At 37.4% G+C, this 15,374-nt stretch overlaps 1 protein-coding gene across 3 annotated transcripts in view; it reads right to left on the bottom strand.

Annotated features, from left to right (window-relative positions):
- TMEM67 (transmembrane protein 67) overlaps window positions 1-15,374 on the bottom strand; it is a 37,060-nt gene that overhangs the window by 15,980 nt on the left and 5,706 nt on the right. For all 3 annotated transcript variants that reach the window (XM_036436506.2, XM_045581311.1, XM_036436505.2), the window contains exons 4-15: window positions 14,308-14,407; window positions 13,549-13,618; window positions 13,385-13,456; window positions 10,988-11,050; window positions 9,103-9,257; window positions 8,879-8,987; window positions 7,606-7,692; window positions 7,218-7,283; window positions 5,371-5,527; window positions 4,210-4,333; window positions 3,357-3,462; window positions 417-473 (exon numbers count right to left, since the gene is read on the bottom strand). In XM_036436506.2, coding sequence (XP_036292399.1) covers window positions 417-473; window positions 3,357-3,462; window positions 4,210-4,333; window positions 5,371-5,527; window positions 7,218-7,283; window positions 7,606-7,692; window positions 8,879-8,987; window positions 9,103-9,257; window positions 10,988-11,050; window positions 13,385-13,456; window positions 13,549-13,618; window positions 14,308-14,407 — 1,166 coding nt within the window. The remainder of the gene's footprint in view (window positions 1-416; window positions 474-3,356; window positions 3,463-4,209; window positions 4,334-5,370; window positions 5,528-7,217; window positions 7,284-7,605; window positions 7,693-8,878; window positions 8,988-9,102; window positions 9,258-10,987; window positions 11,051-13,384; window positions 13,457-13,548; window positions 13,619-14,307; window positions 14,408-15,374) is intronic.

The raw sequence follows: 15,374 nt of genomic DNA, 5'->3' as shown, positions 1-15,374 counted from the left end.
TCAATATTGATTTCCTGGTTATGATCTCTGTACTGGAATTATGTAAGATGTTAATATTAAGGGGAAGCTGGGTGAAGGACATAATTCAAATCTATTTTGACAACATTCCCGTCCATCTAAATTTTTTTTATTTAAAAAATATACTATAAATATTTCAACAGGTTAAAATAAACTCACATCGCTGAAACCAGTTTGGCTCAGTGGATAGAGCATCAGCCTGCGGACTGAAAGGTCCCAGGTTCGATTCCGGTCAAGGGCATGTACATTGGTTGTGGGCACATCCCCAGTAGGGGGTGTGCAAGAGGCAGCTGATAGATGATTCTCTCTCATCAATGTATCTAACTCTATCCTTCTCTCTTCCTCTCTGTAAAAAAATCAATAAAATATATTTAAAATTAAAATTAAAATAAACTCACATCTGTCTGGATACGTGGTTCTTCTTGATTCATTTCATATTCGACTGAGAAGGAAACCTGATATTTAAAATAAAGCAAATTAGCCATACTGAAATTATATAACACAAATCTACCTTTATTATAAAAATACATTTGTAGCTGGATTTAACTATAAATGCCATATTTTGAACTATCAATACTACTAGTGTTGACCCTAACTTATACATAAATGGATATGCTTTGGAACTATTCATGCTGCTTAAATATTCCTTTTGAACATACATTCAGGGAAGAGGGTTTCATTAGAAGCTAGGTTAGTTCATTAACAGCAGTCCATCAAAACTAATCATTTATTTTCTGATAGTTTTCTGTAACTGAGGAATGTGACAGAATTTATGTATCAAGAATTTAGCTACTGGTTAAACAATCATAACCTAAGAAGGCAGATTAAACAAAGGGGTGAACAAGAATCCTAGGGATACCATTGTGTTAAGAGACAGAAAGAATCTGAATAAAAAGAGAGACAGGAAGAGAAAGAAGAAAGCAGTAAAAGATAAGAGAAACGGTATTGTGAGAGGCAGGAGAGGCAAGATACATAAGTCTCACCATGGACAGAGTTTCAGGAAAGTCAAGAGATCAGTGTCAAATGTGTGTCAAGTTAAAGAAATAAAGCCATTGTATGTGAAATTCATTGCAGACATTCATGGGTAGAGTTTTTTCAAAGAATCAAAATGGCCCATTTATTTTTTCCTGTTTCTCTTGCCATAGGCAATGTATCGAATGCAAATTCTGATATGTGAGATGTCTGATATTTTTTTGCCTATATTTTCTCCTAGTATGTTTATGTCTGCTTGACTTACATTTAAGTCTTTAATCCACTTTGAGTTTATTCTTGTGTATGGTGTAAGTTGGTGGTCTAGTTTCATTTTTTTGCATGTAGCTGTCCAATTTATTGAAGAGACTGTCTTTATTGTGTCCTCTTGACTCTATTGCCAAGTATTAACTGAGCATAATGGTTTGGGTTGATTTCTGGGTTCTCTGATCTACATGCCTGTTCTTATGTTGTTTCTATTATAGTGTTTTGCAAATGATGAAAGAGTAAATGGCTGGAAAATCAAGGAAAGATATACAATAAGAAGCTGAAAAGCTAACAAAATTAAGAAAGCATTTTATTGTGTATTTTTATTTGCTTTTAAGATGGGGCAACCTGAAAGGTGTTATAAGCAAAAGAAAGGGACTAACATAAGCTGACTGAATAAGGAGCTAGGGTGAAACAGAACACTGAAGAAAGCTGTAAACAAATAAAAGTCCATTAGCTGAAGAAAGGAGGAGGGATCTTTTTTCCCCTTAGAAACAGGAATAAGAGACAAGAAGGATAACGAAACACAGAGATTCTAAAGTATTAAAGAGGAAATCTGAGGAAATTCATACTGAATAGTCTCAGTCCTCATAAAATATGAGGGAAGGTTATTTGCTGTTGGTGAGAGCAGAGAAGTAGCTGAATGCTTAAAACTAATGTAGAATTTTTGTAACAGCTGGCATGGAAATTAAGAAATGATGAAAGAACTGTATATTCTACAATTAGAATGAATTTGAGGTGGACTTTGTCAGTACAATTTTATGATTCTCTCAACTCTCTTATTTCCCAGTTTGTCTAGACTTAGTTTGGAATATTTTGGACAAGAAAAGATCCAGAAATGTTTTATGTTAAAATAAATATACTCATACTCTTGGTTACTCAAGAATAATTACTCCAGGAAATTGTAAACCAAGCCATCTTTTGTTACTAAGCATGCTTCTGGATTTTCTTCTTCTGTAATTACAGTGTGTGTAAGCCAGGACAATGAAATGAATTTAACACTGGATTAGGTAATACACATGAGGATTTAAATCTTTCAGAGAAAAGCTATGTTATGTGCCTTCTTTTTGCTTAATGAAAGCCTAAATCCAATAGTACTGAGTACAAGTACCAGCACAACCGGGAGGCCAAAAGCACTGGCTGAAGACACTAGAACATTAAAATTCAGAAAAGTAAAACAGTGGAAATTAAAAGCTAGCAGTGAGTCTTGGAGGAAAGAGGTGCTTAACCCTCCCATTTTTCATGTTTTTAGAGAGGGAAGGGGATAACCACTTAATCTCTCTGAGGAAAAGGCACAGAAGAATTACTTCTGGTTTGAATATATCCTCTCATTTACCCCTCTTCACAGCAGAATGCTGTATCTACTGGTGAGGTGGAGAGGAGGCACTGAGCATGTACGGCCCAGCCTTTTCCAGGCTCCTGCTCTTTGGTGTAGCCTGTCGTCAGGGTGCACACGGTCTCTCTCCCATCTCCTGACCCTGCCAGGCAGCGGAGATCTTTAGTTCTGTGGGGAAAGTTAATTAATTGAGTGGGGAAGTAGTGGAAAGCCAACTTGGCTGCAGGTCCAAACTGCATTCTCTAGTTCATTTTAGCACTAGGGATAGAGTTGATCATTTAAATCTTTTTCTGCCCGTTCAAGTGTGTCTTCAAGTGGGCAAGACTACCCACCGTAAAGTTTGAGTTCCTGGTTTAATTGGAAAAGAAGACAAAATATAGTAATAATTTTTTGATTTTGAGAGAAACATTGACTTGTTATTCCACTTATTTATGCATCCATTGGCTGGTTTTCGTAGGCCAGGGCAAGGAGAAGGCAAAACCTTAACAGAAGCAAGTGGCCAAAGAGAATAAGCAGCAGGCTCTGCATCTCAGCATACCTCAATATCCCGGATAGGGCAGCCCAACTGGTGGTGACAACGTCTACAAAAAACTTCGTCTTGCCTTTTTAATACTCAGGATCCATAAGACTCACCTTTGACCATCATTAGAGAAAACTAATTAACACTTGGCTATATAAAGAGCAGCGTCTATGTAAAACTTGAAAAGGACTAATTTGTAATGTAAACTGTATCCCACATAGAGACACTGATTTGTAAAGAATTCACCTTCACAAACTGGCTGTTGGGGTCTTTGACATCAATGTCACTGTAGCCAATGGTGATTAAAGGAGGGTAGATGTTTCCTTTCTTTGTGTTGGGTACAAGGTGGATGCTGTTTAAAAGAAAATATGCTTCTCTTTATAAGTACGTCTAGGCCCCGAAACATACATTTAGTTTATCGTTTCTTTTGAACTCAACATGGACAATTGGGTTATCTCAGAACCAACCAGTTAATAAAGACTAGGGAAAATAGAACATAAACCAATGGTAATAAAACAAGCTATCTTAAGTGGTTAAAATGTTAATATTAAAACAAACCCTCTGAACCCCGGGCAGTGTGGCTAAGCTGTTTGGAGCATTGTCCTGTATACGAGAAGGTCGCACATTGGATTCTTGGTCAGGGCACATAGCTAGGCTTCCGGTTCTATCCCTGGTCAGGCCATTTTGGGAGGCAACTGACTGATGTCTCTCTCGCATTGCTGTTTCTCTCTCTCCTCTTGCTCTTTGCCTCTGTTGGCCTACAGCAAACTCATTCGTCAGCAGAGCCAAATATCATCAGTACAACGATTGAAATTTCTTTGAAGAGCCAAATTTTTTAAACTTAAACTTCTAATGCCACTTCTTCAAAATAGACTCGCCCAGGCTGTGGTATTTTATGGAAGAGACACACTTAAGTGGCCAGAGAGCCTCATGTGGCACATGAGCCGCAGTTTGCCGACCATGGGCCTAGACCAACCTACTGCACAGATATCTAAAATACCCTTATGTTGTTTTTTTCAATTTGGTTGTCCTTATTGTTTTTATTTGATAATTACTGGTATACTTCAAGCCTAATTTAGTGTATTAGACATTTGTTTACCTCAGAGATATTTGTGTAGCAATTCGAATTAATCTTGGCTGACTTCCTAAGTCATTTTCTCGTCCACTCAGTGCATCCACTAAGAAAATGCGCCGAGTTAGAATCCACTTGCCAGAGTTACTGTCTTTTATTATAAAGAGAGAGAAAAATAGCATTAAAAAAGTACCTTCAAATGGTTCCAGATCTGCCCAGCTGGTGTGGCTCAATGGTTGAGCTTTGATCCAGGAACCAAGAGGTTGCTGGTTTGATTCCTGGTTAGGGCTCATGCCCAGACTGTTAGCTCAATCCCCAGTGGGGGGCGTGCAAGAGGCAGCTGATCAATGATTCTCTCTCATCATTGATGCTTCTCTCTCTCTCTCTCTCTCTCTCTCTCTCTCTTCCCCTCCCCTCTCTGTGAAATCAATAAAATGTTTTTTAAAAATTTTTCAAGATGGTGCTCAAGGAGAAGCTTACTGAATAAATTTAACACACAAAGTTAATACATTTTGTTTTTGATAAAATTGTTGCAAAAAACACACACTCAACAAAACATCTATTGTAAGAAATTCCTACTAGATTTTTTTTACCACATTTGAATGTTTTCTGATTGTTTGGACTTTTCATCATTTTGGAAGACCTGTCTCTGAAAATTACCTGAATAAGCAGAATTTTATAATATGCTCTATTAATTTTTCTCAGGACAAACTTTTAGCAATAATATAATTTCTTAACAATAAGCATGACACGTTTTGTAAAAATTTTTAAATATACCAGCAATGTAATTGTTTCACTTTTTAGCATGCTATATAAAACCATAAAGTAAGCTGAAACTGGTTTGGCTCAATGGTAGAGCGTCGGTCTGCAGACTGAAAGGTCCCAGGTTCGATTCCGGTCAAGGGCATGTACCTTGGTTGTGGGCACATCCCCAGTAGGGGATGTGCAAGAGGCAGCTGGTCGATGTTTTTCTCTCATCAACATTTCTAGCTCTCTATCCCTCTCTCCTCCTCTCTGTAAAAAATCAATAAAATATATTTAAAAAAACAAAAACAAAAAACAAACAAACCATAAAGTAAGAGAGAATCTATGACCTTTCTTATAATACATGGTATAGTACATTATCAGGTGGGTTGACCTATTACTGAGTTGAGCTCAGAGAAAGAATGGCTTGCATGGACGTCTTACCTTGGTTCACAAACATTTTATTGTGTTGAAGATTTAGGTTTAACACAGGCAGAGCCCAAATATATTGGTGTTGATTTTCATCAGTATATTCAAGGTATAGATCATAAAATATAGGACTGGGAAAGTCAGTTAAGATCTTAGAGACAGGAATCACACACTGGAAAGTAAAATGAAAAATAAAAGCATCCCAACTGAATATTACAAACCATATTTATTATCTTTAAAAGACTGTTTTGTTTTGTTTTAATTTCTAGAAAATAAAGTATATTTAAATTACTTGTTTATGTGCATTTCCTGGTACCTTCTAAAACATGAAGCTATAAATATGATTTTTTTAAAAATAAGGGCAAAAAAAACCCTAACAGTAAAGAACTGCCTGGCTCTGGTCCTGCAACCCAGCTATAGAGGGTATGCCTTCATTCTCAACATTAAAGGTACAGCAGTGAAAAGGGATGAGGTCCTAATTCTTTTTCCTGATGTTCAGTGCTGCCTGTGATTTGGCTCCCCTTAACAAAGACAGGCTCATTTATCACTGCTCCTTACTAGTTTAGAGTCCATTCATACCAATCAACTTGCTGTTCCTAACTATGCTAGGCTACTCTATGTCTCTATTTTGCAAACGTTGCTTCCGCCTGCCTGTCCCTTCCCCACTATGTTCTCATAGAAAACTCAAATTCATCCTACGAGCCCCGGTATGAAGCCCTTCTCTACTCCCCCAGGAACTTCCAATGCCGTGCCTTGCCCATACCTACTGATCAACACTTACTATATTCTTTTTAAATTTTTGTCTATATAGCTGTTTTCTCTACTACTCTGAGAGGCAGTCAAGTTCAGTGGATAAACCACAACTGTGTGACTTAACAGAACATTAGCCACACAATTTACTTGATGCAAGACCTTGAATAAGTTACCTAGCCTCACAGGGCACAGTTTCCTTCTCTGTGAAGCACAGATAATATGTATTTCACGTAGGTATTTCATGGATCAGATAACAATGATAACATGCTCAACAACAGCAGCAGGCATTTAACAAGTGTTGATTCTTCTGGCCACGGTAGACATATAACATTTATTTTTCTTTTTTGGGGGAAATAATATCTGAAATTTCTGATAATAAAAGTGAATTCATATTTGTGATAAAAAAATTTGCAAAATATAAAAGAGAAAAGAAAGGCATGTGTAATCCTATTTCGCAGACATAACCACATTAAAAATGTTTATTTTCTTCCATTGTTTTCTATGATAGGTTTCTAATCATGGCTTTACCAAAACTGGAATCACAGTTTTGTTCTATAGTGTGTATATATGCATTTAATCAAGAAGTATTTTTTGTAAACTACTGAGTGTTCAATGGATCACAATATTCCTTTGTATAATATTGTAATTTCAAAATGGGTTATAAAAAAGAAAAAGGGCCGAAACCGGTTTGGCTCAGTGGTAGAGCGTCGGTCTGCGGACTGAAAGGTCCCAGGTTCGATTCCGGTCAAGGGCATGTACTTTGGTTGCGGGCACATCCCCGGTAGGGGGTGTGCAAGAGGCAACTGGTCGATGTTTCTCTCTCATCCACATTTCTAGTTCTCTATCTCTCTCCCTTCCTCTCTGTAAAAAATCAATAAAATATATGAAAAAAAAGAAAAAAAGAAAAAGGTCAGAGAAGGAGGGAGGAAGAAAAGATTTGAAAAAGCATTTTATGGGAGGGTGAGAGGGAGGAGTAACATTTTTATTAGTCACTAAAAATAAAGTAACACTTCTATTTTATTCCAAAACTCTCTGAAGTACACTTTGTTTCGAAGACCTATATGCCTAAAAATAAAATTCTGCTTAATGCAGTTTAAACTTAAACTTACGTCTTGTTGATAGGTTGTTCCAAAAGAATAAGCTGCATTTAATCTTGTTTCTGTGTCTGGACAAAGCTACAACAAAAGAATACAACTGATAAATCTCTCTCACTAATGTTTTCTTGGGTTGTAGTCAAGAATTCTCAAGTCCCAACATGGATATATACTTTATATAATATTTATCTAACGAATTAAAGGTGTAAAAATTAAGGAGGAAAAAAGTTAAATAAAAGTCCTAAAAAGATGGTTTTAATAAATTCACACACACACACACACACACACACACACACAAATCAACTGTAGCATGCAACTTCTCCACTATTCAAGCAATAAACGAATCTTTTCCTCAGGCAAAAATAAGGCACAGAAGTAATTCTTTAGCCAGAATCACGCTGACCTGTAAAATACCACCTTTTAAAGTTTGCCACTTGAGAAAATTTCCTCTTACATCATAGGAAGCAGCAACAAACTTCATTTGTGTATTCTGATTAAAGAAATAAGAAAAGAATTTCACATACTCTAAAAGCAATATAATCTTCTATCTATCTATCTATCTATCTATCTATCTATCTATCTATCTATATAAAAGGCTAAGTGACCAGCCATAAGTCTGTCCGATTGGCTGGCCAGTACATATGACACGCACTGGTAACTTAAAAATAAATACTGACTTGCGCATGTGCGATACATGCAAAGCTCTTGCTGGTGCCAATCTAGACAGAGTAGGAACATTCCTACCTGATCCCATTTTGGACATGGTAAGTTATATGTTGCTTTCTTTTGAGTTTGAAGAGCATGTGGCGTTAAGTTAAAGCTGTAAATACTTTATCACAAGGGAAATTAGTCAAGTACTCAGAGTGTTTTTACTCTTAATGTGGTATCTAGGGAGGTATTAGAATAAGTTTAATCAATTTATCAGTGATTGTTTTTATCAATGTGGTTTTTATGTTACTTTTTTGTTGTTATGTTATTTCTTCTAATTAATTTCCTTTCAATGTGCACAAATCCATGCACTGGGCCACTAGTATTCTATAAAGAAATTGTTATTGATGACTGATCTTTTATTTTCCCAGAGATCAAATATTAAATTCAGTTATCTTAATTTTGAAGCAAAATACATCTAAGTGTCTCTATGACTGAACACACCTAAAATAAATGGACCAGATTCTGTGTTCTTTTTTTGGTATGAAAACGATTGTTTCAGAATTGAGGGGCAGTGCTAGTGACAGATAACCTCCTTTCAAACCTGTTTAAATGGGGGGTAGAGAGAGGGGAGGAATAATCTGTTACTTCATTCCTCAAAGTGAAAAAGCTGGAGAACGGGGACCATGAAGTGCCGGGGAAATGGCAGTGAGCCCTGTGTTTGGAAGCACTTCTTAAACATGCAGAGATATAAAGGAACAGAGATTGTTTTGCATTTGGTGATGAGAACTACCTTTCCCAACCTGACAAGTGGTACTTGCTGCCGTAATCACATAATCCAGATATATACATATATGTACTCAAATGAGACAGCTAAACTCTATTTTGTTTAGTTACTATGAATAGTTGATACTTAGATTTAGGTTAGTAATTAAGATTTAAAAACAACCCAAAGGAGCGATACTTATGACTAGTAGCATTCTTATTACCTTTTCAAATTGTATATAAAAATGTAGTTATGCTTGTACCTGGTTTTGCCCTTTAAAACTGAAATTTGAAGGAAAAGGTGTAGTACTGAGGACTTGAGGTGCTAACCCAAGCTGATATCCATAGAACAGCCATGGAAGATTCTGTTTCCTATAAACAATTACAATTGTTTTAATAATGGGGAAGCAATATTTATATTAATATTGTGAAAGTAACTGCACTGAATTTGGTCAAAATGACAGTTCATCTATCAGACTATCCTCACCAAAATGAAACAGAATGAACAGTGCGGAGTCCAGGAGTACTTTCAGAGACAAACTGAAATAGTCCACATGCATCAAAAGTGGCATAGTTATAAGAATTCATGTTCATCACACACATATTTCCAAGAGCTTGGCAAGCTGTTAGATTGGCATATACCTACAAGAGAACAATGACAAATGTAACATGGATTTTAATATCCTAAGAAAAGTTGATATAATAGATTATGCCTGGCTTTAATTTTACCTATTCTACAAATTATTCTTTTGGGTATTCCTTTATTTTTGATACCATTCCTCTGTTTCAGTACAAAAGAATTTTCTATATGGCAGAAGAATAATGTACCTTTTATGCAAATACCTTGCAAACTATTCTGAAGGGATGGACATTTTAATTGTAAAGTTAGGCTAAAATTAAAGACAAGCAATTGAAAGAACTAAAAACTTATAGCATGACATTTAAAAGAACTGTTAAGTAGGATAATTATATTTGAAAGAATAATTTGTTTGCATTTTAGATTATATATATATATGGCTAATATGCAAAATGTCCCATTGGGAGTTCAACTGGGAGTTCAATAGCTCGCTATAATGTGCACTGACCACCACGGGGTGGCACAGAATGAAGGGAGGCCCCAGCCAGCAGCCGGCAGCCAGGTAAGGGAGGCCCTGGCCAACAGCCAGAAGGCCCCAATGGGCCCTGATTGCCAGCCAGGCCTAGGGACCATATCTGCGCACAATTTTGTGCACCATTCCTTTTTAGAGTGTGTGAGTGTGTGCGTGTGTGCGTGCGTGCGTGCGTGCGTGCGTGTGTGTGTGTGTGTGTGTGTGAATCTATCCATTGAGTTAAGTAATTTGTTTTATAAATAATAAAATAAGACAATGTGTTGAGCCCCTCAAACTTCTGTTTCAGTTTTCCCCATCAGAAAAAGGAAACTCCATTTTTACAGTTATTCAAGGCAAAACACTAGAGTGCTCTTCTTTTCTCCCTTCCCATATCCAATTAATTAGTAAATCATGCTGGCTCAATGTCCAAAATATAAGCAGAAGTATATCCAAAAGTCTCTTTCATTTCCATAGTACCATCCTTGTCCCTTACTCGGATTACCTAATAACTCTCCCTAACTGGCCTCCCAGCTTCTGTCCTTGCCCCAACAAAATCTGCTCTCTCTGCTATAGTGGTCCTTTTAAAACCTGACGTTCAGTCATGCCTTCCTTTGTAGGAAAACCTTATCTCCCTTACAGTAAACGCATCCTTGCCCCAGCCACTCCTTTCACCCCCGAACTCACTGCTCCACTTCCCCTGCTCTCTCTGCTCCTGCCACTCCAGACTCTCTCCTGTTTCTTAAGCATGAACAAGCCAGATAACTCCTGCTCTGGGACCTCAGTACCTGCACGATCTTTGCTTAGAACATTCTTCCCTTTACGTGGTTCACACTCACTTTCTTCAGATCTCCACTCAAATATCACCTTTTCAAAGATGCCTGTCCTGACCACCCTATATAAAATAGCACACTCTTCCATTCTCAATGTGCTTTATCCTGATTTATCTTCAGAGCACTTAGCATCACTTGACATTTTAAATGTCTTTTTCTGAAATACATAAACTGATTTAAGAACAGGGCTGGGAACAGAATAGGTCATCAATAAACATTTACTAAATGACTGTATGAATCAGTTTCAGCTGAATAAGCTTAGAGACATCTTTTATAACAAAATATAAAATTAATAACATTTTCTTTATATATTCTCATTCAATCCACTAGAAAAGATTTATTCTTCTAATAGTCAAAGAGATATATCTACTTAGAAAACTTCTGTGATCTGAGGAAGAAAAAAGTACAATTCTTCAAAATTATATACAATTATTTTTTTTAAATTCAAACTTACCCTACAAGCAGCTGCTGATGAATGCAAATACCTTGCAAACCATTCTGAAGGGATGGACATGCCCTATAAACAAAAAGTTGAATTTTAGTTTTAAGTTCAAATAAAAATTCCTTAATACTACATTAGGAAGATGTTAATAATGCATATTGTTGAATGCAAAAAGACTAACATGACTTTCTCAATGTGATTAAAAACATAGATTCTAATGGGAATATAAGAATTAATTCTCGCCCTGGTCGGTGTGGCTCAGACGGTTGGAGCATTGTCCTATGCACCGATCAGGGAATGTGCCTAGGTTGCCAACTCCATCCCCAGCAGGGGGCGTGCCAGAGGCAGACGATCGGTGTTTCTGAAGGCAGTATTTTTCTCTCTTTAAATATCAATAAAAAAAATATTAAAAAAAAATAAGGTTTCACTTGAAAATAAGAGATTAAAAAGAACTCTGAAGTATCCATTTGGAATTAAACTCCTTTATTTTAGTTAAGCCTTGATTGTGGTTGGTATCACTAGAAGGAATTGACCTCCAGGCCAATTGGCTGTGAGGACCCACTGTGTCTACAATGGAAGAAATGCTGTGCCTGAGACACCCTTATGGGGCAGGACTAGGTTCAGTGGAGCTTTGGTGCTCACTGAGTCTGCCTCTTGAGTGTGTCACTTATGGATATGAGGAGCTGACCACTAGGTACACTGGCTCCTGGACCTCCAAGGAGGTGCAACGTCAGCCACTGCCTGAGGCCACCCATCAGGAGCTACAGTGAGATCTACAGATTTCTCCTCTTTATTTGGGGTTTGGAAGTTTTGGAGCTCTCTGATCCAGCTGCAGTTTGTTAGGTTAGGCTGTGAAAGGTCAGGCCATTCATATGCAAAAGCCACTGTGCACAGCTTGGGTGGGGTTGTAAATTGGGAGGGGCAGGGTCTCAGGAAATCACCAGGGCAGAGCAAACAGCGATGGCTGCCAGTCAGCTGACTCTGCATCTCTGAGCCCCCACGCAGTAACAATAATTCCTGCAAGCACCTCTGCGAAAAAGCCACCCTCACTTTCCGACCCAATGCCAAACAATCCAGTTTCTCCCCATAGGATCTAGGTCCCCAGGGTCTCGCCGGAAACTGGAGTTCAGAGCAATCGGCAGCTTGTATCTCCCTTCGACTGAAAAAAACAGCACACTCAGTTGCCAGCCCGTTTCGCTAGCCTCCGAACCTCCGCTCTTCTGTGCTTCCGCACCTGCTACCCAGTCTCAATGTGCTTTTTTCTTTCCTTCTAGTTGTAGAATTTCTACTCAGCCAGACTTCCTGTGGTTCTGGATGATAGCTGTTTTGTCTTTTAGTTATAGTTTTGGTGGGGTTGTGATTGACAGCACGTACAGGTGTATGTATACCTTATGCTGCCATCTTGGTTTCTCCTAAACTCCTTTATTTTAATACTAGAGGCCTGATGCACAAAATTCATGCATGGATAGGAACCAGGGTCGATCTGTGGAGTGGCAGGGAAAAGCGGGGGGCACGATTGGGGTCCCCACTGGTACCTGCCTTGGCTGGCCTGGCGCTGCCCGCTATACTCCATGTTTATAACTAACTTCCAGTCAGTCCTCTAACTCCAATTCTCTTGGATTTGTGACCTCTTCAGTTCCAATTTATTCATACTTCCCATTTTACATCCCAGATGCTGGCATCACTAGGATCTGTTACAAAAGCTCTAACTCTGTGCTGTCATCTATAAATAAAGAACCTGGCTGGGTAAGAGAAATCCTCCTGTCTCCAGTGACTACCATGTACAGGCACTGTGAGATTGGTGTTATTATTATGCTCAATTTCCAGACGATGAAACTGAAGTTTAGAAATGTTAACTAAATCCAAAGATACAAAGCAGAAGACTGGTAAGTCCAGAGTTGAAATTTAGTCTCTGGTGCTCCTAACTAAATTATACTGCATTCTTTACACGACCTTGAATGGACCTTTCAGTCTAAACATTCTGAGATTCACTGAAAAAAGAATGAGCCAAAGTAGAGAAGACAGGAACTGAACTTATAAAGTATAATGCTGAGTTGTTAGTCTGTTTCCTAGACTGAATAATTTCTGTTTTAAAGTGATTTACAGCCTAGCGGGTTTAGCTCAGTGGATACAGAGTCGGCCTGCAGACTGAAGGGTCCCAGGTTCAATTCCAGTCCAGGTTGCAGGCTCAATCCCCAGTGGGAGGCTTGCAAGGGGCAGCCAATCAATGATTCTCTCTCATCACTGATGTTTCTATCTCTCTCATTCTCTCCCTTTTTCTCTGAAATCAATAAAAGATTTTTTTAAAGTGATTTACACATACATGTTCCTTATTTTAATCCCAAATTAATTACTAAAGAAATGCAGAAATATTCTTAACAATGAAACAAAAAATTTAAATGTACTCACAAGCTCTCCGTAACGTGCAGGTGAAATCATAGGTGGAGGAAAATTCCCTGTGCTGAAACATAAGCCCCCTGTCTAAAAAATGAATGAACAAATGAATAAATAAATAAGAAAGTATAAGCAATTTAATTTTAAAATGTGTACTTTATCAATTTGATTAGCCTTACTAAAATGTTAGATTCTGAGCACGCACAGGACCTGCTGGTATTAATGAATGTTGGCTCACATCGGACACACCTGTCAATATAACAAACATAATATTTAAAATGTCAGTGAATTATACTAAACCTGAATTTAATCAAGAACTTGCCTTCTAAACACTAGATTAGATTCAATCAGCTAAGCAATTACTTGTGATAAGAAAACAAATTAAAAATATTACACTGACTTGAATCGTTTTATACTACTCTTAGTATTACAAGGCCAGGTATGAATAAATAAAATTAACCAGAAATAGAGTGTATTCTCTTGAAGCTATATGGGATGTAAGGAATAAGTAATACTGAAAAGTAAAGATGGATAAATCACTCAATTAACAAACGAGCCCAACAAACTCATATAAATGAAACCAAGTCCATTTTTGTAAGTACTTATATCAAATACACTTTCCCTATTTTACCTGCCACAAAGCAAAAAGTAACATGCTGAAAAGAAACATGTATCTACTACTTATCAAACATACAACCAACAATTTTAAAGTATTCATCTTTATTTTAGGAAAATATATTTTTCATTAATGAACAATATAAAGGGACAGAGGGCATTAAACTAGTTGGGGACACTGATTGTTTTATTTATTTATTTATTTTTTAAAATATATTTTATTGGGTCAGAGCAAATGATATGGGAAAGTACTTCAAAAAGGTACAGAATCTGCATAAATATAAGATGATGCTAATGAAGTCAGCACGCAGCACACTGCTTACCTGTTTCCTAACGCATTTGCTACTGTAAAAGAGTTTTCGCTTCCATCACAGAGCCTACAAGTTGCTTGAGACAACAACGTTCCATTTACATCTCTTTCCACTAAAATGTAAAAACAAAATTCAGACGTGACTCATGGTCAACATCTAAGCTTGTACACACTTACTAAATCTCACTGGCAATTCTAACAATTCTCAAAATATTATCTGCATTAAAGGCAAGTGAAGCACCTCAATTATATAGAAAAGTGAAATCCTCCCCATTCACATAAAAATAACAACACACACACACACACACACCCCAAAAACTAATTCTCCAAATCCTCAAAACAATGAATTAATATTTTTAAAAATAAATTTTATTGATTTTTCACAGAGAGGAAGGGAGAGGGATAGAGAGCTAGAAACATCAATGAGAGAGAACCATCGACCAGCTGCCTCCTGTACATCCCCTACCAAGGATGTGCCCACAACCAATGTACATGCCCTTGACAGGAATCAAACCTGGGACCTTTCAGTCCGCAGACCGACGCTCTATCCACTGAGCCAAACCGGTTTCAGCTAATATTTTTTCTTGAAAATTTTCCTTACCTCTTACCTGTATGTTTCTAATACACTGAGAATGGGGAAACAAGCATTTTTACACACTGCTGCTAAGTTTCTGCTACTTAGAGGGCCCTTGATAGTATCTATTAAAATTTTACATTCAGATACCCTACACACTACAGTTTTATTTTTAGACACCTAGCCTAATGAGACATACATATATATATATATGTTGTATTTGTATTTGTTTTTGGAGCATTGTATTTGTTAGAAAACAACCTACCATGTGGGCTATCTTTATGAAAGACCCGGTGTACTTGAGAAGAATGTATATTGTGCAGCATTGGGGTGAAATGTTCTACAAATGTCAATTAAATCCACCTGATCTAGTGTGTCCTTTAGAGTCACTGTTTCCTGTTGATTTTTTGTCTGGAATATCTATCCAGTGAAATTAGTGGGTTTTCAAGTCCCCTCGTATGACTGTATTGTTGTCGATCTCTCCCTTAAAGTCCTCCAGAAGTTTT

The sequence above is a fragment of the Pipistrellus kuhlii genome, unplaced genomic scaffold, assembly GCF_014108245.1.
Source record: "Pipistrellus kuhlii isolate mPipKuh1 unplaced genomic scaffold, mPipKuh1.p scaffold_m20_p_14, whole genome shotgun sequence".
NCBI lineage: Eukaryota > Metazoa > Chordata > Mammalia > Chiroptera > Vespertilionidae > Pipistrellus > Pipistrellus kuhlii.
The sequence above is the reverse complement of the archived record's forward strand: the minus strand, read 5'-3'. Positions and strand labels throughout refer to the sequence as shown.